The 23,308-nt window shown below is 37.0% G+C and overlaps 1 protein-coding gene across 1 annotated transcript in view; it reads left to right on the forward strand.

Moving 5' to 3' along the window:
• The window catches only part of NCAPD3 (non-SMC condensin II complex subunit D3), a 43,880-nt gene extending 20,572 nt beyond the window's left edge, over positions 1 to 23,308 (forward strand). The window contains exons 14-25 of the mRNA XM_081799068.1: positions 4,888 to 4,961; positions 5,484 to 5,618; positions 6,621 to 6,841; positions 12,504 to 12,695; positions 13,025 to 13,122; positions 13,219 to 13,334; positions 16,932 to 17,039; positions 19,200 to 19,314; positions 19,409 to 19,516; positions 20,875 to 21,113; positions 22,049 to 22,128; positions 23,078 to 23,308. Of these exons, the coding sequence (XP_081655194.1) occupies positions 4,888 to 4,961; positions 5,484 to 5,618; positions 6,621 to 6,841; positions 12,504 to 12,695; positions 13,025 to 13,122; positions 13,219 to 13,334; positions 16,932 to 17,039; positions 19,200 to 19,314; positions 19,409 to 19,516; positions 20,875 to 21,113; positions 22,049 to 22,128; positions 23,078 to 23,186 (1,595 nt within the window). The 3' untranslated portion in view covers positions 23,187 to 23,308. The remainder of the gene's footprint in view (positions 1 to 4,887; positions 4,962 to 5,483; positions 5,619 to 6,620; positions 6,842 to 12,503; positions 12,696 to 13,024; positions 13,123 to 13,218; positions 13,335 to 16,931; positions 17,040 to 19,199; positions 19,315 to 19,408; positions 19,517 to 20,874; positions 21,114 to 22,048; positions 22,129 to 23,077) is intronic.

The raw sequence follows: 23,308 nt of genomic DNA on the forward strand, positions 1-23,308 counted from the left end.
TAATCTGGGATGTCTTAAGTGCTAATGTGATTCAGGAGGGAAAAAAACCAAACCTGGAATGGTAAGTGGGTAGACCTGGAGCCTTCTCCCAGATTCTGTGTCTGTCTACCTGTGTGATCTTGAAAAAGTCACTTTACTTCTCTGGGCTCCTTTTTCATCTATAAGATGACATAGTATGAAATAGTGGGGAACACTCTATTTAGAAATGAGAGGCAGTCTGAATTCTTGTACCAGTTCTGGTACTAAATAGTTGCTTGACTAAGACATGGAAGCCAACCAAGCACCCTAATTTGTAATGATTCTAATACCTTCCCTGTCTTTCGCAGAGGGCTGTTGTTAGAGTCTGTGAAAATAATGTTTAGAGAAGTGATTTTTCCAGATAGATAAGTGAGAGAATGTATGTGTAGAGAATTAATTATATAATTAGATTTATTAATTTATTCTATTAAGATTTATCTGGCCCCTTCTAATCTGTGCTAAGCATTGTAGATACAGACTTTAATAAAACAATAGTTCCATCTGTTGAAGAGCAGTGGGAATAATAAATGTGTGCGTATACAAATTTTACCTACATATTTATATATATAAAAAATAGTGATGTTGTCAGGTAAGTGCTGGGGTCTATGTAAAGTGCTGTGAGGATAATTATTTATTATTTCAGCCTGAAAAATCAGCATGGAATTAGATTTATATGGCTAGATATTAGCATGTGTTACTCAGATTCAGAGCAATAACTCAATATGTATATAAACTGATTTCCTAAAATATTATAAAGAGTTTATTCTGCAAAAATGTTAAATGTTTGTGTTGACTCCAGTCTTAACAGTTAAGTGCCAAGTGCTTTCCTGGGGGAGGTGGAGGGGGATCCTTTTTTTTTTTTTTTTTTTTCTTGAGATGTAAGTCACATACCATAAAATTCACCATTTAAAGTGGTAAGATAAGATAAACCATACATACTGTATGGAACGGTTGTGGGGTCCTTGCTCCCATGACTTAGTGGTTTTTACTGTATTTACAAAATTGATCAATTTTCACAATATTTCCTTTGCCAAAAAAGAAACCTCATTCTCTTTAGCAGTTCTTCCCCCATTCTCCCCTTCCCCCAGCCTCTGCCAACCACTAATTTGCTTTCTGTCTCTACAGATTTGCCTATTCTGGACATTCCACATAAATGGAAGCATACAGTGTTCTTTTGTGGATGGCTTCTTTCACTTAGCATAACATTTTCAAGGTTCATCCATATTGTAACGTGTCAATATTTCATTACTTTTTATAGCTACATAATAGTCCATTGTGTGGATAATACTACATTTTGTGTGTTCACTCATCAGTTGATGGACTTTTGGGTCATTTCCATCTTTTGGCTATTATGAATGATGCTGCTATGAACATTCTTGTGCAAGTTTTGTATGTAAATATATTCATTCCTTTTGGGTATATACCTAGGAGTGGAACTGCTGGGTCATGTGGCAACTCTATGTTTAACATTTTGAGGAACTGCCAAACTTTTTCCAGAGTGGTCATACCATTTTTCACATTTACACACTAACATGTGTAATAATTTTTATTTCTCCATATCCTTACCAACACTTGTCATGTCTATTCTTTTTCTTGTCACCATCCTAGTGGATGTGAAGTGGTATCTATCTCACTGTGGTTTTGATTTATATTTCCCTAATGACTAACAATGTTAAGCACATTTTCTTGTGTCTTCTTTAGAGAAACATCTATTCAAGTTCTTTGCCCATTTTTTAAAATGGGTTATTTGTCTTTATTTTTGAGTTGAAAGAGCTTTTTATGTATTCTGGATCCAAATTCCTTATAGATACATGATTTGCAAGTATTTATTTTCTCATTCTGGGGGTTTATTTTTTCACTTTCTTGATGATCTTTTTTTTTTTTTTCAAAAGATTTTATTTATTTAACAGAGAGGGAGCACAAGCAGGGGGAGTGGGAGAGGGAGAAGCAGGCTTCCCGCTGAGCAGGGAGCCCGATGCAGGGCTCGATCCCAGGACCTTGGGATCATGACCTGAGCTGAAGGCAGGCGCTTAACGACTGAGCCACCCAGGCTCCCCTTGATGGTGTTCTTTGAAGCATGAAACATTTTAGCCTTGATAAAGTCTAGCTGTCCACTTTTTCTTTTTTTCACATGTGCTTTTGGTGTCACAGCTAAGAAACCACTGCCTAATTTTTCACAAAGATTTGCTTTTATATTTTCCTCTCAGAGTTTTGCAATTTTAGCTCTTATGTTTTGGTCTTTGATCAGTTTTTACTGAATTCTTGCATATGGTGTGATGTAGGTGTCCAACTTTTGCATGTGAATATCCAGTTTGACACAACACCATTTGTTTAAAAGACTTTCTTCTCCTTTGAATGTTCTTGGCACCCTCGTCAAAAATCAACTGACCATAGACATATGAGCTTATTCTATACTTTCAGTTCTATTCCACTGACATTCCATTGTCTCTCTTTATGGCAGTATTACACTGTGCTAATTACTGGTGCTTTGTAGTAATTTTGAAATCAGGAAGTATAGCTTCTGCATCCTTGTTCTTGTTTTTCTAGATAAATTGGCTATTCTGTGTCTCTTATATTTCCATATGAATTTTAGGACCCTCTGTCAATATCTGAAAAAAAAAAAAAAGCCAGCTTTGATTTTGGTAAGGATTGATCTGTAGATCACTTTGGGGAGTAATGCCATCTTAACAAAATATTAAGCCCTTCAGTCCATGAACATGGGTTGCCTTTCTGTTTATTTAGATCTTCTTTAATTTGTTTCAGTGATTTTTTTTTAGTTTTCAATGTACAGTTCTTGCTCTTTGATTCCTAAATATTTTATTCTTTTTGATGCTATAATAAATTCCAGTAGTTTCTTAGTTTCATTTTCTCATTGTCCATTGATAGTTTTTACAACTGATATTTGATGGTTTGACCTTGTGTCCTGCAACCTTGTTAAATTTGTTACTAGTTCTAATAGTTTGTGTATGTGTGTGTGTGTGTGTGTATGGATTCCTTAGGATTTTCTATATGTAAGCTCATGCCGTATGTGAACAGAGAGAGTTTTATTTCTTTCTTTTCCATCTGGATGCCTTTTCTGTCTTTTCCTTGCCTAACTTTCCCTGGCGAGGACCTCTCTAGTACAGTGTTGAAAAGAAGTGGGGAGAGCAGACATCCTTGCCTTTCTTCTGTACTTAGTTTTCAGTCTTTCACCATTGAGTGTGATGTTAGCTGTGTTTTTTCAGGATGACTTTTATCAGTGTGACGAAGTTTCCTTGTCTTCTGAGTGTGTTGAGTGTTTTTATTATGAAAGGATTTTGGATTTTGCAAATGCATTTTCCTCATCTGTGGAGACAGTCATGTGGTCTTTGTCCTTTATTATATTGCTAAGGTATATTAGTTACATTGATTGATTACATTTCATTCCTGGGGTAAATCCCAAGCATGGTATATAATCCATTTTGTAGCTTGCTAGATCTGATTTGCTGATATTTTGTTGAAGATTTTATGTATGTATTCACAAGGGATTTTGGTCTGTTGTTTTCAGTTTTTGAGATGTTTTTATTATCTGGTTTTGCTCTAAGGCTAATACTGCTTAACAGTGTAGTAGGAAGCGTTTTCTTCTGTTTTTTAAAAGAGTTTATGAAGAATTGGTGTTCATTTTTGTTTTAACATTTCGTGGAATTCTCCAGTAAAGCCCTCTGGTCCTGGGGTTTTGTGCACATGTGGGAAGGTGTTTGTTTTGTTTTGAGGGGTTTTTTTTTGTTTTTTGGGGGTTTTTTTGTGGGAAGGTTTTTGATTACTTGTTACAGGTATATTCAGACTCCTTTTTCTGAGTCAGTTTCCATAGTTTTTATCTTTGTAGAAATTTTTCCATTTCATCCAGATTACTGAATGTAACATAAAATTGTTCATAGTATTTCTTTGCAAATTCTTTTTATTTCTGTAATGGCAGTAGTAATGCTCCCTCCTTCTCTCCTGATTTTAAGAACTTAAATCTTCTTTCTTTTTTTCTAGCTAAAAGTTTAATTTTGTTTACTTTTTTCAAGGAACCTACTTTTGATTTCATTAACTTTTTTTCTATTGTTTTCCATTCTCTATTTCATTTTGTAATGTATTTCCTTATACGTCAGCAGCTCTCAGAGTGTAGTTGGGGATCCCTTAGCCTCCTTCAGCAGGTCCTTGAAGTTAATATTGTTTTCATAATATATCAAGACTCTGCACTCTAAAGCATTCTGATTTTGAAGCAGAGATGAGACTCCACTGTTTTTTATTTAGCCAGACATTAAAGAGTTTGCAAAGATGTAAAACAATGCCATTCTTGTCACTAAATACTTTTTGGGGGAAATATAATTAGTTTTCATTTAAAAATGTACCATTTATAGTGATACATTTTCCTATTTTAAAATGAATTATTAAATCTTTTTACTAGAGATTTTTACCAAAAAAGCCCTTAGGAGTCTTCAGAGAGTTTTAATAGTGTAAAGGGGCCTGTGATCAAAAAGTTTTAAATCTGCTGTATATGTTTAGTCTTTTAAAAAAATTGTGATTTAGATATTCCTTTTTTGTAGCTAAACAAAATGGAAAAGCTAAATAATTCATTCAGAATTTTAGACATAGGAGCCAGGATTAAAAACTGAATTTTTAATATTCCAGAATTTATGCCCTTTTAAAATTATACTATTTTGCCCTTTGCATTATTGTGACTAGCTAATTATTTGACTTTTTTTCTTTTTCTACATTATTTCATACTCGGGTTTCTTGGGATTTAAAACAAGGTAATTAGTCAATTATTTTAGAGTATTTTCTCAGTACTGTGTGGTGAGATGTTAGATACTGTAAATACAGTTTTTCTCAGACCATAATGATTCTTTGACATTTCCTCAACAGTGAGATGTGTCATGGCAATGCTGAAAAAGAGAATCAGGGATGAGAAGACCAATGTTAGGAAGTCTGCACTGCAGGTGTGAGTTTTTTCTAGATATCCTTGAATGTGCTCTCTTTTTAGCACTAAAAACTTAGAAATATTTTGTAAAAACCCCAGCTATAATCATTATTTAACTTCTTTTTCACTTAACATTTGTTCACTTTGATCCTGCTGTATATATAAATTACAGAGATGAGCTAAAGGTTTGTCTGTTTTTAAATTTCCTCTGGGTTGTTGACTTTTTAAGAATCACATAGTTATATCCTTAACATTTTTTAGATTAGGGATTCTTAATCTGGGGACCATGGATGGATTTTGATAGGGTGCATGTAACCCCTAAATTTCTTTGTAAATACTTGTTTATGTAATGTATGTCAAATTTTCTCCAGAGAGAGGCCTTAGCTTTCATCAGATTCTGAAAAGGTGGGATGTTACCAGGTGGAGGGATGGATCAGTGACCTCAAAAGTGTTAAGAACCACAGATTAAGTCTTCTATTTGTCTACAGTGTGTCTTTTTGCTATGTAAGTCATCAATTCATGTTACATATGTTCCTTCTAGGTATTAGTGAGTATTTTGAAACACTGTGACATCTCAGGTATGAAAGAAGAGCTATCACTTCTGCAGGACCAGTGTCGGGACCCTGCAGTATCTGTCCGAAAGCAGGCCTTACAGTCTCTTACTGAACTTCTTATGGTGAGAAACAGTGCATTTTTACATTAAAAATAATTCAGCGTAAATAATTATCTCTTGCTAAAAATTAAGTTGCCTATTGGAAATTCTACCAAGCCTACTGTAGGACTCTACAGTGTAAGAGAAGAGGTATCTTTCAATTACATATGATAGATTATGTTTCATATTATAATATAATTATGAACTAATGCTAGAGAATACTAGTGATTAGCCTTTTCTTGACTTCAGCTTAAATCTCACATAGAAATATGAATTTTAAAATGAGTTTGGTTAGGTCAGAGGCCTAGATTAATTTTTGTACAATAACACCTAGTAGGTGATAACTGCCAAAAGTACAGATCCACTAATCTGATATGAAATTTACTTCTGCCAAATAATTAACTTTTGAAGAATTTTAAAAGCATGTTTATTTATTTACTTCATGATAGAAAGCAATAAGCAATGCATACTTTGACTTCCTCTGCCAGCATCTATTCTAATTGCTCCTTGGGATGAATATTTATCCTTTGCTCTTCATCTTGAATTACTAAAAAGTGCTGATTTACTACTACTAATACAGTAATGACTTCCTAAGTTTCAAATTTCAATATGCACAGGGCGCCTGGGTGGCTCAGTTGGTTAAGCGACTGCCTTCGGCTCAGGTCATGATCCTGGAGTCCCTGGATCGAGTCCCGCATCGGGCTCCCTGCTCGGCAGGGAGCCTGCTTCTCCCTCTGACCCTACCCCCTCTCATGTGCTCTCTCTGTCTCAAATAAATAAATAAAATCTTAAAAAAAAATAAAAAAAAATTTCAATATGCACAGATACACAGTAATTGGAGATTGAACTTTGTTTTAACATGTATTTCAAATGTTGATCTTTTTTTTCACTTTGATGGTTTATTTGTACTTGTGTGTGTGTGACTATTTTTAAGTCTCAAAATATTGACCACAGCCTCACTGATTTGTATTTAGACTTCTGGTAGTGTCAGACTTCTTTATGACTTAATGATGTTTAATTCCTAAGGCTCAACCTGGATGTGTCCAGATACAGAAAGCCTGGCTGACAGGGATCATCCCAGCTGTGATGGACTGTGAGAGCACAGTGCAGGAAAAGTCTCTGGAATGCCTTGACCAGCTCCTGTTACAGAACATTAAGCATTACAATAAATTCCACACTGGAGACAATAGCCAGGTACTGGCTTGGGCACTTCTTACTCTCCTTAGTACAGAAAACCAGGAACTAAGGTATGTTAATTGTGTGACTTCTTTTCTGTATAGAAAGCCATAAAAGTTTTTTATTAAAATTTCTGTATTGGTCAAACTGAGGGTTCTAGAGGGGAGGGGGGTGGGAGGATGGGTTAGCCTGGTGGTGGGTATTGAGGAGGGCACATTCTGCATGGAGCACTGGGTGTTATGCACAAACAACGAATCATGGAACACTACATCTAAAACTAATGATGTAATGTAGGGGATTAACATAAGAATAAAAAAAAATTTCTGTATTGGTCTTGGAAAATTAGCTTTCCAAATTACTTAACATATATGAAGATTCAATTTTTGGTCTTTTTTTTCTTGACCCAATTCAAATCGCTTAGCATTTTTGTGATGACAGTTTTTTGTGAAGTCTTTGATTACCTCCTTTGCTTTTCTCTGAGTGTTTAATGTCTTAATATGTAGTAGAAAGCACTGATAGACATATTAATAGTAACTTTCCACATACTCATTTTTATGAAAGATGACTTCCTAGTTCTTTCAAATTAAACTTCTCCTGAGATCTTATTGGATTGGTTGACTTGATACCACTGCAGTATATTTTTCCCATTTGATAACATTTACTGAGCATACACTGTACAGTGAACACTGTAGTGAGGGGTTAGCACGTGTTGTATTAGTAAATTTTAATCTGTACTGCAGTAATCTTACAATTAACTTGTGTTTACACTACCTTGACTGACTTTTCTTTTTTTTTAATCATGTAAGAAACACTTCCCTACTCGTTTATATGTATTTATGGAGGCATTATCATACAATAGAAATATACTAGATTTTGTATTGTAAAATGCCATTCTGTGGCCCTGGCAAATCACCAGTAAAATGGTGCTTAGTGGGGCCTGTGGAGAAGGCAATGGGGAGTTACTCTTAAATGGGTACAACATTTCATGTGGGGTGATAACAAAGTCCTGGGGATGGATGATTGCACAACAGTGTGACCCCACTGAACTGTACACCTAAAAATCATTAAAATGATAAATTTTATTATGTATATTTTACCACAAGAAAAAAAATTTATTTGCTCAAAGTTAGGAAGGAGAGTATAGAATTAGGGTCTTAAGTATAAAAAAGTTTTGGAATAGCTGTTATGGAAAACGAGCTAGGGCAGCAGTCCTCAAAGTGTGAAGGATTCATGAGCTCAGACTGTTTTGATCATGATATTAAGATGTTATATGCCATTTTTCACTTTTATTCTTTCACAGTACAATAGAGTTTTCTGGAACCATATGATAATATTGAAGCAAATTGAATGCAGAGGCAGCTATAATATCCACCTGTCTTTTGTTTAAGCCAGACCATAAAGAGATTTATAGAAGAAAGTAAAAGCAATGACATTGTTCTCACCAAGTTTATTTTGTTTTGAGAAAGATTGTGATTTTTTTGTAAAACAATACATTTATGTTAACATGTAATTGGCTTATTGTTATTTTTAGATTAGTAGATAAATATTTTTAATTTTCTCAGTTTTAATTTCTGCACAGCAGGATATAGCCCACATAAACCAAAGCTCTTCAAGGTGGTGCATGATTTTTTGAGTTCAAAAGTGCCCAAAGATGAAAAAGTATGAGAACTACTGAGCTTGGGAATCAGGTTTTCAAAAAGGATTATTAAGAAAAGTAAGAGCTGGTGGAATAGAGTTCTATAAACATTTGTAAACAAAATCCTGTGGTATGTTCTTTAATAAACAGAAAGTAGCTAGAACATCAGGAAGTGTTCAGGAAGAGAGAGACTTCACAGAACAGATGACTCTTGAATTTGAATCTTGAAGGTTAATAAGGAGGCAAAAGGGCATGGCCATGGGAAACAAACAGCCAATGCAAAGCCATGGAAGCATAAGCATTGTGTCCTGTTAGGAGCCATAGGATTTCACTGTGGGTGGGGAAACGGTGCTTGTTGGACTGCACATAAAATGAAATGAGATGTTAAGCAGGGTCCATACACTGCAGAGTTGTTACATAGCATACCAAGGAGTTTGACTTTAGATTGAAAACAGAATGGGAGGGGGAGGCTGCTGATGAATTTAAAGTGGATGGGTAATAGAGGATTCTACATTTTAGGAAGTGTTAACCTTGCAAATAAAACACCCAGTTATTTTACCAGCAAAATGGGTTTATACGGGAATAGCAGAGCTATGACAAACCACAGGCAAGTCTGGAGATCAAAGGAGAGGAACTGTTAGTTTTTAGAGAAAAGGGAGACATTGGGAAGAGCTGCTTTGAAGGAAAGCCCATTGAAAGAAAGTGAGAGTTCAAGGTGGTGATGGCTGAGTTGTGACAGACTCTCCATTGGCGGGCTGTCACCAGGCTAGGAGGAATCCTTCCTCTTGGCTGTAGTAGTAAAGTCAGCTTCTTTCTGTTGGGTCTGCAATTGATGATCAGTGGTAGGTGTGAGAGCTCCCCCCTGCTGGCTTCTCAGCTCCACTTTCAGTTTCACAGGAAGTGTAGCAAAGGGACTTGTGCTCGGTGACCAGGAGACAACTAGAATCTAAGAAAACAGGCCAGCACTGAAATGATTTAAGTTAAAGATGATGAGGACTTGCATCAAGGAGAAGGCAGTAGAAATGAAGAGAATGAAGTATATTTAAAGATATTTAACAAGTGGAATTATAGAATTGGTAAAGTTTTGATTTGAGGGTTAAAAGGAATCAGTGCACTTCCTCTGCTCAAACTGCTCACAGTCTAGTGGAAAGAGACAAAATAAATTCACAATTTTAGTAAAAAGTGAGTTTTAGGAGCAAAGAGGGAGGGCATAGAGCAGTTTGGTGATTTTTTTTTTTTTTTAACATTTTTCTTTTTTTAGCTTAGGTTGGCTTCCTTTTGATGGTGGCAAGAGCTGAATTATTCCCAAAGGTGGAATAAGTAGAAATTAACCAGGCAGCCATAATAGAGTTTCCAGACAGAAAATAGCAATGCAAAGGCTTAGAGGACTGAAGTCTCCATGATTCTATCCAAAATAACTGGTAAATGGGATTTCCATTCACTGGAGGTATGGAAAGCAGAGGCAGGGCAGATATCTGAACAGAGGGAAGGCAGGAGATGGAAGTCCAATTTAAATGTCTGCACAGCAAAGGAAACAGTTGACAAAACTAAAAGCCTACGGAATGGGAGAAGATATTTGCAAATGACACATCATGTAAAGGGTTAGTATCCAAAATCTATAAACAACTTATCAAACCCAACACCCAAAAAACTAATCCAGTTAAGAAATGGGCAAAAGACATGAATAGACACTTTTCCAAAGGAGACATCCAGATGGCTGACAGACACATTGAAAGATGCTCAACATCACTCATCATCAGGGAAATACAAATCAAAACCACAGTGAGATACCACCTGTCAGAATGGGTAAAATTAACAAGTCAGGAAACAACAGATGTTGGCGAGGATGCGGAGAAAGGGGAACCCTTTTGCAGTGTTGGTGGGAATGCAAGCTGCTACAGCCACTCAGGAAAACAGTATGGAGATTCCTCAAGAAGTTAAAAATAGAACTACCCTATGATCCAGCAATTGCACTACGAGGTATTTATCCAGAGGATACAAAAATACTGATTTGAAGGGGCACATGCACCACAGTGTTTATAGCACTATCAACCATAGCCAAATTATGGAAAGAGCCCAAATGTTCATCAGCTGATAAATGGATAAAGATGTGTGTGTGTGTGTGTGTGTGTGTGCATGTAATGGAATATTACTCGGTGATCAAAAAGAATGAAATCTTGCCATTTGCAACAATGTGGATGGAACTTAGAGTGTATTATGCTAAGCGAAGTAAATCAGAGAAAGACAAATATATGATTTCACTCATATGTGGAATTTAAGAAACAAAACAACATGGGGAGGGGAAGGGAAGGAAAAATAAAATAAGATGAAAACAGAGAGGGAGGCGATCTATAAGAGACTCTTAAATATAGAGAACAAACTGAGGGTTGTTGGAGGGGAGGTCGGTGGGGTGATGGGCATTAAGAAGGTCACTTGTTGGGATGAGCACTGGCTATTGTATATGACTGATGAATTACTAAATTGTACTCCTGAAACCAATACTACACTATATGTTAACTAACTTGAATTTAAATTAAAAAAAAAAAAATGTGTGCTTGTAATGCTTTCTCATGTCTAAGTGGTAATTCATTTTGGTAATGAATGAGATCATCCAGGGTTCTGTTGTAGATAAAAGAAGAGGACTAAGAATAGAACTTTTCAAAATCAGCCATTAGAGTGTTTTGAAGAAAAGGAATTAGTGAAGGGAAAATAAAAGAGATCCAACAAGTAGACCACAGACCAGAGTACAAGGGCAGAGAAAGTGGTCAGTAATGTCTGGCAGAGGTTATGGAAAATGGGGACTGAACATAGTCCGTTGGTTTGGATACTAGGATACTAGGATAGAGGTCAGTGGTGCGGTACAAAAGAACCAGGTTAGTATCTGTTGAAAACATTCTGACTTGATAGGGAGTGGCTTGTGATCAACAGTGGGGCTAACTGGGGGGTAAGCTAATTGAGGGAGGCTTTTTGGGAACTGTACAGCTGATGTGGAGGGGTATGAGTTGTCAGAAGAGCCAAATTTGAGATTTCAAAACTGGAAGTTCAGAGGATTTTTTTTCCCATTCTGTTCATTTCTTATAGTAAACATTACTTAATGTTTTGTGTGATTCTTCTTAATAAATTTTAAAATATTTGCTGATTGCATGCATGTTGTTTTGGGGCCGTAATTAGATATAAATTATGAGTTACCTGCAGTAAAATTCTAGATGTTTATAGATAGATTTTTAATCAGTAGCTAATTTATAAAACCGTTAATTTATGTGGATATGGTTATTATGTGTAGATGTGTTTATTTTGTTACAGTTGTTTTCTGCATGCTTTGAGAATTCCTTTCTTTTATTTTCACTTAATGAGAAAGTCTTGGTATATGAGTGTGTATGAGTGTGTGTGTATGTTCCTAGCAGTTTAGGAAAAATTAATTGTGGGAAGAAGTGTATTTTTCTCTTTGCTTAGATATGTGACACTGCATTTGTTTCATCAGTCATGTGATCTCGTTCAGTGCTATGAGAAGAAGTCAAATAAGAAATGATATAAAACAATGACATAACACCAGCACTTAATACGCCAGAAGCATTTTTTTGTTTTATTTTTAAAGGGTTTGAAATACGGATTTCTGAGTGGTATTGGCAGGTCATAGCAAAGTTTAGCTTGTTTAATATCACCATATTTAAATGCTAGGATGTCATTTGTCTCCAGTCCTTCTATTGAAAAAACAGCAATGTCTATGCTTTTTGTCACTAAAACCCTCTAAACTATGGATGTATTTGTTATTGGTAACTCATCCCTTATGTTTATATAGCAATTTTGGAGGGAATGAGGATAAGAAGGGTCTCAAATGAATTATGAAATTTTATTCTTTGCTTTAAAAATAAATTCTTTATAAGGGGAGAAATAAATATATTTTATTCTGTATAATAAAAATTTTAAAGTTGCTAGTTTGGTATCAAATATGTCACTAGCCAGGAACTTCTGCATAGACGTTTGATGTGCCAGAGGAGTCCTGGAGCAACAGAAGGTGGTAACCTTTCACTGAGGGCTGCTCTGAATAGTTTTGTATGTTTACAGTTAGAATTGTTCTTTCCCATCTTTTTTTCTAGCCGCTATTTAAATAAGGCTTTTCATATCTGGTCCAAGAAAGAGAAATTCTCATCCAGTTTTATAAACAATGTGATATCCTACACTGGCACAGAACATTCTGCACCAGCCTGGATGCTGCTCTCCAAGATTGCTTGCTCATCCCCCAAGCTGGACTACACCAAAATAATAGAGTCCTGGGAGAAAATCAGCAGGTTTGCATGCTTATAATGTAGTTGCTGATAGACACTGAAGATTCTTGGAAACAAAGCTCATGTCTTAAGGAAGTGGGCTATTTCATAGCTATTCATATACATAGATCTTGTCTTTAAATTCTGGTATAAAAACAAACATGAAAGATAAGAATAAGTTAAGCTTTCAGTTTACCCTTTGTCCCAGTAATTTAAGTGCCTTAATGCTCCTACAACTTGACTCCTAAACCATGCTACCCTACATTCCTCCAGTATTAACAATCCAGAGACTATTGGTTGGCAGCAGAGTTTATTTTGGCTCTATATTGATATTCCTTATGTCCTTTTCCTAGTCAACAGAATCCCAATTCAAACACCTTAGGACATATTCTGTGTGTTATTGGGCATATTGCAAAGCATCTTCCTAAGAGCACCCGGGACAAGGTGACTGGTGAGTGTCTTTTGGAGAATCTTGCAAAGGCTTTGCTTCTCACTTTATATATATTTTAAGCAGTTAAATTTGGAGGGTTTTTGACTCTCTTTTTAGATGTGGTCAAGTGTAAGCTGAATGGATTCCAGTGGTCTCTAGAGTTGATCAGCTCAGCTGTTGATACTTTGCAAAGACTCTGTAGAGCATCTGCAGAGACACCTGTGGAAGAACAGGTACGCTACAAACTCTCCTGGATATATATGTCGTTTGTTTGTACTTATACATACTACTCTGTTTTGAAGTTTGAAGAGTGTTCTCTGTGGAGAACCTACAAGAATGGGTAGTCTCCAGCAGCTGATACTACAAGTAAATACTTATGTGACAAGAAGTTGACATTCCCTGAGATCTTGGCTACTAATGACACAGGGTTCCCTCAGGAAGTCACCACCTTGGTTCTAGGTACAAGTGTCTTCTAGGAAATGATTTCTGATCATTTGAGAGGTCATACTCCTGGAAAATACCTGTCCTGTTACTGTAAGGCTATATTATTCTAATACCTCTTCCTATATCATGTCCCCAGAGTTGGGCAGAACCTACAGCTCATATTTTCTGTAGAACATACACACAAATCCAAGCCAGGGTTTTGCCTGAGACAGAGCCATTACTTTGACTCCCTAAAAGATATCCATATCAGTTTCTCTAATAAGTTACTTTATTACCATGTATTCTGTTTTTATCATGAAATACACTCCTAGACAATGCTAATCATTACGAAAAATTTTAAGATGGGTCATTATGATTCTAGAAGTCAAAAGTTAATTTAAATAACTGCTGGAATATTTTTAAGTTTCCCAGAATAAAAATATTTTTGCTTCATTCAGCTACATTCCTGTGCTTCCTTTTCTTATATATAAGTTCCTTAAAGGAAGTCCTTCCTTGTTCAAACTGAGGGTTGCTGGACTGGTGGGGGGTGGGAGGCATGGGGTGGCTGGGTGATAGACATTGGGGAGGGTATGTGCTATGTTACATCTTCTATTTGTAGTAACATATAATAGGAAAGTATAACTTTTTTTGCTTAGGACTGAAAACAGGTTGAAATGTACTTAACTAAAAATACCCAGCTCTTCCCATGTAAATGGTGTCTGGTGTTTTCCTGGCATGTACCTTTTGGCTCGTCTGATGAAAGGGATACTTGCTTTGTTTGATTTTTCTAGCTGTTTATCTCTTGATCCAAGAAAAACTTCAAATAAGGAACATTACCTAAGTAGGGAGCATATTTGAATAGCAAAAAACAGGTCAAAACAAAACAAAAGCTGTTCACGAGGAAAGAATGATGTAGGGAAAAGCAGGGAGAAATGTATATGGCAGATTATGAAACTGTGATCCGGCATGTCTTCTTGGTGGCACACAGCTGATTAATGGCAGAGCCATGCCTGGAACTAAGGCCTCTGACTGCCTTCCCAATCTTTTTTTTTTTTTCACCAGCACTGGCTGGAGGAAGAGTGATCTATAATACTGGTGGCGTTGGGGCCTTAAGAAGCCACTGGCTGCTCACTAATGGCCCACAGTTGTTAGCACAGTAAGTTACATCATTCTTAGAGCCTGTGAGGAAGACACAGTCATCTTCACATTTAAAAACTGAGAACTAAAAGAGATTATGACCACATTTGAAAAAAGGCCAGGGTTGTAGCTTTGCCAATACCACTTCCCTTGGTGGTAGACAATGGACTGAGGCCCTAAGATTTTCTAGCATCTTAGGGTATTTTAAATTCGTATGACCTGGTGGTTTCCCTAAACATGCTTCTCTTTTCCTTTTCTCTGTAAATGAACATTCTGTATTTTACTGAGAAAAACAAATTGCCCAAAGAATAGATGATCAGGATCTAGCTCAACAGCATTGTATATGAAAAGACATGGGTTTGGGGGCACTGTTGCTATCTATAAGCCTGGTACCAGTTAATAGTGTTTTGTGGCTATCACTGGAAATAGTCTGTGAGATCTTGGACTGTATTAATAGAAATAGTGACTACAATAAGAGGGGTGATGGTTCTCCCCTTTGTACTGGTGAAATCTAAGTTGGCATGTTCTAATTTAATTTCAGCAGCAACTCCTTAGAGAAATGTTGATAAAATTGAATATATCAATGGGAGAGCAATTTGGTGAGGATGTTGCAAAGCAGGTTGTATAAGGAACAGCTGAAGGACCTGGGTGTTTAGCTGGTGAAGGGAAGAATTATGTGGGATAAGCTGCCTAGCTAAGTTCAAATATATGAAGGACCTTAAAATGAAAGAAGAATTAGATTTATTTGGCATCACAGACCAATGAGTGGAAATCGTGAGGAGACAAACATTAGCCAACTAAAGAAAAAACATACTGAGGTCTGCCTGAAATGGAGGGACTTGCCTCAAAACACATCCTAAATCATTGGAGGTGTTCACAGAGAAGCTGGACAACTTGACATGAGTCCCTGTGTGAAGAGATTCCCAGGATTAGATGGCCGTGACAGTTCTCTCCCAGATTCTGTGATTCCAAAAGTTCTAGTCCAACTACCCAGCCCAGTTCTAGGCTTGAGGTCTCACACAAGTTAACCTTTGTCTTCTTGCCAGGATAGAGCATACAGATTTCAGAAGTTCTCCTGAACAGCATCACAGCCCAGGCTGTGCAATCTATTAAAATAAATATAATAATTCTATAAAAAGTAATAAAGACAATCATTTTGAAACATTTTAGGCCAAGTCAAACTAAAAACATTTGGATCACAGTGATAGTTTGCCCCAATGTGGTAAACATTGAGCACCATTTTGTGGTAGTGCTGCTGGGCCCTGGGGTGGTGGTTAAAACAGAGTCCCTTCCTAAGGTACCCACAGCATAATAGGGCAGATGCACATGGAAACAGGTGATTTCAACATAATATAATCATTCCTGGGGCGCCTGGGTGGCTCATTCAGTTGAGCATCCCAACTTTTGATTTTGGTTCAGGTCACAATCTCAGGGTTGTGAGATCGAGCCCCAAGTCGGGCTCTGCGCTCAGCGCAGAGTCTGCTCCTCCCTCTCCTGCTCCCTCTCTTCCTCCCTCTGTCCCCCTGCCCCCACCCCACTTGCTCTCTCTCCAATAAATAAAATCTTTTAAAAAAAAATATAATCATTCCTCAAATAGAAATGTGCATAGGATAACATGGAAGTCTTGGAGTGGAGCCACTTAGCTCAACCTGGGTGTTTTGGACTGGCCTCCTAGAGAAAATGTAGTCAGAGAGCTGTAGAATGTGACTGAGCTCTCTCAGCTGCCATGGAGGTGATATATACTAGAGATGGTGACCACTTGAGGTTATTTTAACTAACAAGGACTGAAAACTTGTCTTTAATGAATACATTTCAAAATGGATAACAACTGTTCTTTTTTATTGTCTTTTTAAAGTATACTATTTGCTATAGTAGTTAATTCACCATCTATATATGCTAGAAGAACTGTGGTGTTTTTCTCTATTAATGGAGGAGCACCATTATAGGTCTTTTATCAGGGCACTGGATCTTCCCAGATATTTGCTTTTTGCTCTTAAAGGGCATATGGAGAAAGATATGTATGTGTGTGTGTGTGTGTGTCATATATGTGTGTATATGCTGTATATATATATACTGTTCTTGTGAATTCTGCTTAGTTCTTCTAGCCAGATTGCTGAAAGAGCAAAGATTTGAAAGCATGATGGCTAGGACTTCTCATCGCTTATGGTTATGCCTTTGAAGACCATAGATTTTCTTCTGAGAAAATTGTTTCATGGATAGTCTCATAGATGTATGGAATCCTTCAGAGATTACCTTTGACTTGCCAACAGGAATTACTGAAGCAGGTGTGTGGGGATGTCCTCTCCACCTGTGTGCAGTCCCTCTCCGACATAGTTCTGAAGCAAAGAGGACCCGGGAATATGGATGAAGACCTGTTTGTAAGTAATTACTTTTCTGAAACATTCCTTTCCTTTACATTGGTTGAGGTTTTCTAAAGATGACTTTCTAATGTGCATTTCTAATGCTATTAGCAAGAAAACGATTTTCCTAGCCTAGAGCTTACTTTTTTTTTAGAAGAATTTTTGTGTTGGTGGCCTATTCATTTTTCTCTCATGTACTTATTATCTGGGGGAAAAACTTGGTGGGATAGGCTTCATCCAGTTAGAGCCTGTGAGGTACCTGATCCAGTAGGGAAAACACAGTCTGTGTTGTGAAATAATAAGGTGAGAAAGTAATAAAGGCAGTATGCTCTTTGTTCTTTTGGCTTGTTTGTTTGATGTGTTTTTAAAGTATAATGTGTCTGCTAAAGCTGTTTGAATACCAGACTGTAGAACTAGGGAATAGTGCTGAGCAGTTCTGAAGCCATGGCTAAAATACAGTGAAATATTTGAAAATTGAAAATACAAATAACCTTGGAGCAGCAAGACTATATGACGTGGCACCCTGCTTTAGAAATTGTGTTGGTGCAGTTAATTCCTGTGGGCCAGTAAATGTGGAGCCAGTTTCCTGATTCAAGGTTGACCATCAACGAAACATGCTGTAGTAATTCTGACTCCAACATCTGACAGTCAGTAAAGAAAACTTTTTGATGCCCTTCTGTAGAGGCCATCATTTCACCAGAATTGGCCATTTTCCTCATCTATATGAAAATTAGTAGAGTACCTCTCCTCTGTGCTCTTCCTGCTTTGCCACCTCACACTTGTACCTGGAGACCGAGGACCGTGTTTAGATATGTGAGAAGAGACCATTTGTGCTGAGGCATTAATATGCACACTTTAGTAATAAAAGTATTACCAGTAGGAATCCAGACATTTCAGTTCAGAGGGCCCTGCCCCAGGGTTTCTAGAGGGTCTCATGCCTCTAATTTGTCTGAGCAGTCACTGCCCAAACTAAGAAAAATGCTTATTATGACCAGTGAGTTTTTCCCGCTAAAATTTTTTTTCAACTATTAAATATGTCACCAAAAGCTTCCCGTTAGTCAAAATATATAAGGATACATATATATTATAATATATACATTATAATATATACAATATATCTATTGTTTACTTCACTCTTCTTTAAGTAGAATTTAAATATTCCTTTAATCACTAAGATATATATGTTCAGGATTTTTTAAATATACATACTTTTGATTTTGGCTCAGGTCATGATCTCAGGGTCATGAGATCGAGCCCCACGTTGGGCTCTGTGCTGGGCATGGAGCCTGCTTAAGATTCTCTCTCCCTCTGCCCCTCCCCCCACTTGCACGGACACTCTCTTTCTCTCTCTAAAATAAGTAAGTAGGGCGCCTGGGTGGCTCAGTCAGTTAGGCGTCTGCCTTCGGCTCAGGTCCTGATCCCAGGGTCCTGGGATCGAGTCCCATGTTGGGCTCCCTGCTCGGCAGGGAGCCTGCTTCTCCCTCTGCCTGCCACTCTCCCTGCTTGTACTCTCTCTCTCACTCTCTCTCTCTCAAATAAATAAGATCTTTTTAAAAAATAAATTAAGTAAATCTTTACAAAAATAAAATAAGCCTTTTACATTTTACTATTTAGCCTCACCCCTGCATTTTTAGGATAAAGAAAAAACTGTTATTAACTCTCCAGTTGAATGTTCTTCATAAACACACAGTAGTAGTGGCAGCTGTGAGGAAGATGGTAGTTATAAGTTTTTGATAGGAGTCTAAATAGTAAACCAGTCAGGAAGACAGTTTGGAAATATGTTTTAAAATGTAAAACAGTTTTATGCCCTTTAACCCTGGATTACTTCTAAGGAAGTAAAACAGTGTTTAAAGGTACAAAGGTGTTCTTCAGAAGGAATGCAAACAATAGGAAAGGATTAGAAGTGTAAATGTTCACTAATAGTGAAATAAATTATGATGACATCAGTAGTTTTTAACATACTTATATAGTCATTAGTCATATTTATTATATCTAGTGACAAAAAAGGCTGGGTGAATTTTACCGTGTAGTGACTGAATTTTTACAGTGGCCATGTGTTTTTATGGAAAAAAAATAGTTCTTTTAATTTGAGGCACAAAAAAAAATATTGACATGTGTTTAGCTAGAGTTAATTTTTCTTTTGCCTTATTTTTACTGCAAAACCAATTCTTTTTGCAGGTGAAGTACATTTTTACCTTAGGAGATATAGCCCAGCTTTGTCCAGCCAGAGTGGAGAAGCGAGCATTCCTTCTGATTCAGTCCATTCTAGCTTCTTCTGTTGATGCGCATCATCGTAAGGCACTTGAAATTATCCTCTGCATGTGCTGTCTTAAGGCGGGGTTGGCCCCTGAGATACTGTAGATAAGCCCTCTTCTTCTTCCTTGTAGCAACATCATCTCAAGGTCGCAGTGAAGCTCCAGCCTTTGAGCCACTCTCCCAAGTCAGGGGCTGTGTCATGCCTTCTGTGATTAGAGCACACGCCATCATTACATTGGGTAAGCAAGAATAACACGGGGAAAGTATTGCTTGTGCGGTCCAGTTCCATGGGTAGCTTTTTTGTCTCAAATAAGCCAGCCTTAGTAATGTGTTATGTATGCTGAGCTCATATTTACTCTAGCTCCTGTGAATTTTGGAGGGAATTCTGATAGGAGCACCCAGCTCAGAGGCATACCAGAGTGCTGATAATGAGAGCCCTTGGTTGGCAGCTGCCCAAGACGATCAGACTCAAGACATTTCATGTAGGGAGCTTTTGGTTTTTATGTTAATTTATTACAATTACACTTGTTCCTTTTTTGGGGGGGGTTGAGGGTTTTTTTTTTTTAATACTCATAATGTAGCACCATGAGGTCTCTTCATCAAGAACTATATGCCAGGTACCACACTGATTTCTGGGAATGAAAAACTAAATTTGCGGTTCAGTTCATAAAAGAAGATAGTTTATTTGATACCTACCAGAACTGGTAGATGAGCTAATTAATAGACATATTTCCCCATGGACTCAAATTGTTGTGAATCTCGAGAAGACTGACCTCTGTGCTCTAATTTGAATTTTGTTTTAGTATGATTGTTTATTTTATCCTGGATAAGATTTATGAATGTTTTTTGTAATACTAATTTTTTAAAAATCTAAGAGTTGTGAATAAGAGCAAAACATTCTCTGGGCTGCAAAAAATTACAAACAGGGGCACCTGGGTGGCTTAAGCTTCTGACTTTGGCCAGGTCGTGATCTCAGGGTCCTGGGATTGAGCCCCGTGTTGGGCTCCCCGCTCAGCAGGGAGTCTGCTTGTCCCTCTATCCCTCTGCCTGCTTGTGCTCTCTCTCTCTCAAATAAATAAACAAAATCTTTAAAAAATATATATATAAACAAAACTCAGTAACAGCCTCCCTTCTCCTAACTGTGAATAAGAAATAAAATGAGGTGGTTATTCTTTCCTATTTACTTAGCTCAGATTTCAAATTCATTATTAAACTTTTTGGCTTCAATGGAAAATGTATATAATCAAAATAAAATGTATCATCTGTTAGATTTTATTGGTCATTTTCCAGGTGAGTAGATAAGTTCTGAAATTCAACCGTTGACTTTAAAAGGAGGATAGTTTTACTCCAATGAAGGGACATCTCTTAGTATATGTCTCATAAAACCCTGAAGTGGTGGTGGGGGGCATTATTTTTTTAGGTATTTTGAACTTCCTGATATTTAGTAGTATGGGTTTGTCTGCCTTTGATTTTTTTTTGTTTGTGATGGTTGATATGATGTTTTAACTTTGATCAAGTAAAATCCACAGCAGGCTATATCTGGAGAAAATGTAGGCATAGGATTAGAGTCAAGACATCTTAATCTCTTCTGTGACAGGCAAGCTGTGCTTACAGCATGAGGATCTTGCAAAGAAGAGCATCCCGGCTCTTGTGCGAGAGCTGGAAGTGTGTGATGATGTGGCTGTTCGCAACAATGTTGTCATCGTCATGTGTGATCTTTGTATCCGGTACACGGTCATGGTGGACAAGTACATTCCCAATATCTCCATGTGTCTGAAGGATTCAGATCCATTCATCCGAAAGCAAACACTCATCTTGCTTACCAATCTCTTGCAGGTATGTCTGAGAACAGGACCTGTCATTTTTTTCCTTCCACTATTGCTTCTGGTTTCAGGGAATATTTGAGTAGCATAGGAAATGCACTGCTCTGTAGTAGAATCCAAAAATAATCAGCCTTGTCTCTGGTTTAAAATATCACTCTTCTGATGTTCTGTACAGCCTTTTAAACAGAGTGTTACTTCCTAATGTTTATTTTGGGTGTTTGTTCACATATCCTGTCAACCAGTGTGAGGTTTCATTTTTGTGAGTAAATTCCATGTAGAGAAGAGCACACTCAGTGGACGAGTACTTCTAGTTCCAATTCTGTCATTCTCCTTGACTTTGAACAAGTCAGTGTTTCTCAGACATAACTTCGTCTTTTGTGAAATGAGGATCATATTTGCCCTGGCTGTCTCAGAGTTGGTCTGAGAGTCCAATGAGACATTTTTAGTGTGTGAAAGAACTTAGTGAACTCTAAACTCTTAGTGAACAGAGCACTCAATGTTTTTCTTGCCATCAAGAACATGTTTAGCCTAAAGTGAGGGAGAAATAGTATTTGACCTTTAAAAAGAAGGCATTTAACTAAGTTGTATATCTATTCTAGTATGTTCTATATACTTACTTTTTTATATGGTTAGGTACCTGATGAAGGCACCATTGGCACTCTCCCTTTTAAAGCCAGGTGCTTTGAGTAATTTTCCTAATAGATTAGATAGGCTGCTGTTCTACCCAAATATCCCTCCACTTCTCTTTATGATCAGCAAATATATGTGCTTTCAAGATGGTCGGAAGTGAGTGCTAACAGACTGTGCTAATGTGGCACAGACAGACTGAGTAGCTGACAGGTGTGATGTTAAACAAAAGAAAGTTAACAGTTGGTTTTTATGACTGAATGCATTTAGGGTTTGTATATTAAAATTCATCCTTAAACAAGCTGGTTTCTCTTTATACAGGAAGAATTTGTGAAATGGAAGGGCTCTCTGTTCTTTCGATTTGTCAGCACTCTGATAGATTCACACCCAGACATCGCCAGGTAACTCTTTCCTCACGTGTCAGATAACTGAATGATTTACCTAATTTCTGGTGTACATTAGCTCTCTTTAAAATTTGTTTCGAGTTGAGTTTTTTAGAATTTAGTGAGCTTTTGACAGTTGCCAGAGAATTAGCAGATTTTTAAGCTATATAACAAAGCTTTACTTGGCATATAAATTAAAAAAAAAAATCCCTCATCCAGTTTGACCATTAAATAGTCTCAGTATTGACTACATTTGGTAACATTGTTGACTGTCCCTAAAGGAGTAATGAAGAGCAGTATATGAGTTTGTCATAGTAAATTATATGGAATTGTAGCAATTAACTATTGACTTAACTATGTTGATTTCTAAGCCAGTAAAATGTCAATTTTGATAGAGTTCAGGCTTTCTTGTAAGTGCAGAAATTGTAAGGAAGAAATTCTAGGAATTTTAAGACACTGTGAAATGAGAGTATACAAATTACAAGGCTTCTTGGAAATGGGTGTTTCTTGAGACTTGGAAGGGAAGGGAGTTGTTTTGCCACTTGTTAATTCCTATCATTCTATAATTTTTTTGAGGATTTATTTTCAGGAGGTTGAGGAATGATCTTATAGAATTTGTTAACCTAGATTATGTTGCATGAATAATTCTTTTTAAAGCAGTTCTGCAATTGGAAAATAGAATGTTGAATGCATGGCAAAAGCTACCACAGTTGGGAAAAGGTCTTTATAGAGTTCATTAGCTATAAATAGCTTATAATAATGGGTCCCTCTGGTTCTAAATATGGTCACCAATGATTTACTCTGAGTTCCATGGAAGAATTTTTGTTCGGTTTTCTTTGGGTATAATTTTCTAAGGAGGAATATTTTACATAATAAACTAGTGGAAGGTTAACATTCTAATTTTTGCTATCTAGAGTCAGAAATAAAAAGCTAAGACTATTACTTTTTCTTTGTTTATGTAATGGAGAAAGGACCAAAATAGTGATGCAATGCCCTTTTACCTTTACTCTGCTACCATAAGACTGGCTGTCATGGCTCTCTCCTCTCTACAATGTATAGCCAAGAAGCAGGCATAATTAGAAGTGTTGGGAGGCTCTCATCTGATGAGCTGGGAAGGTGAGATTGGTTATTTAACCTACACTTTTGGGTTTACTCCCTTTTCTCAGCTCCTATACATGTATGTGAACAAGAGCATTGG

The sequence above is a fragment of the Leptonychotes weddellii genome, chromosome 11 (genome assembly GCF_054177405.1).
Source record: "Leptonychotes weddellii isolate Sample4059 chromosome 11, ASM5417740v2, whole genome shotgun sequence".
NCBI lineage: Eukaryota > Metazoa > Chordata > Mammalia > Carnivora > Phocidae > Leptonychotes > Leptonychotes weddellii.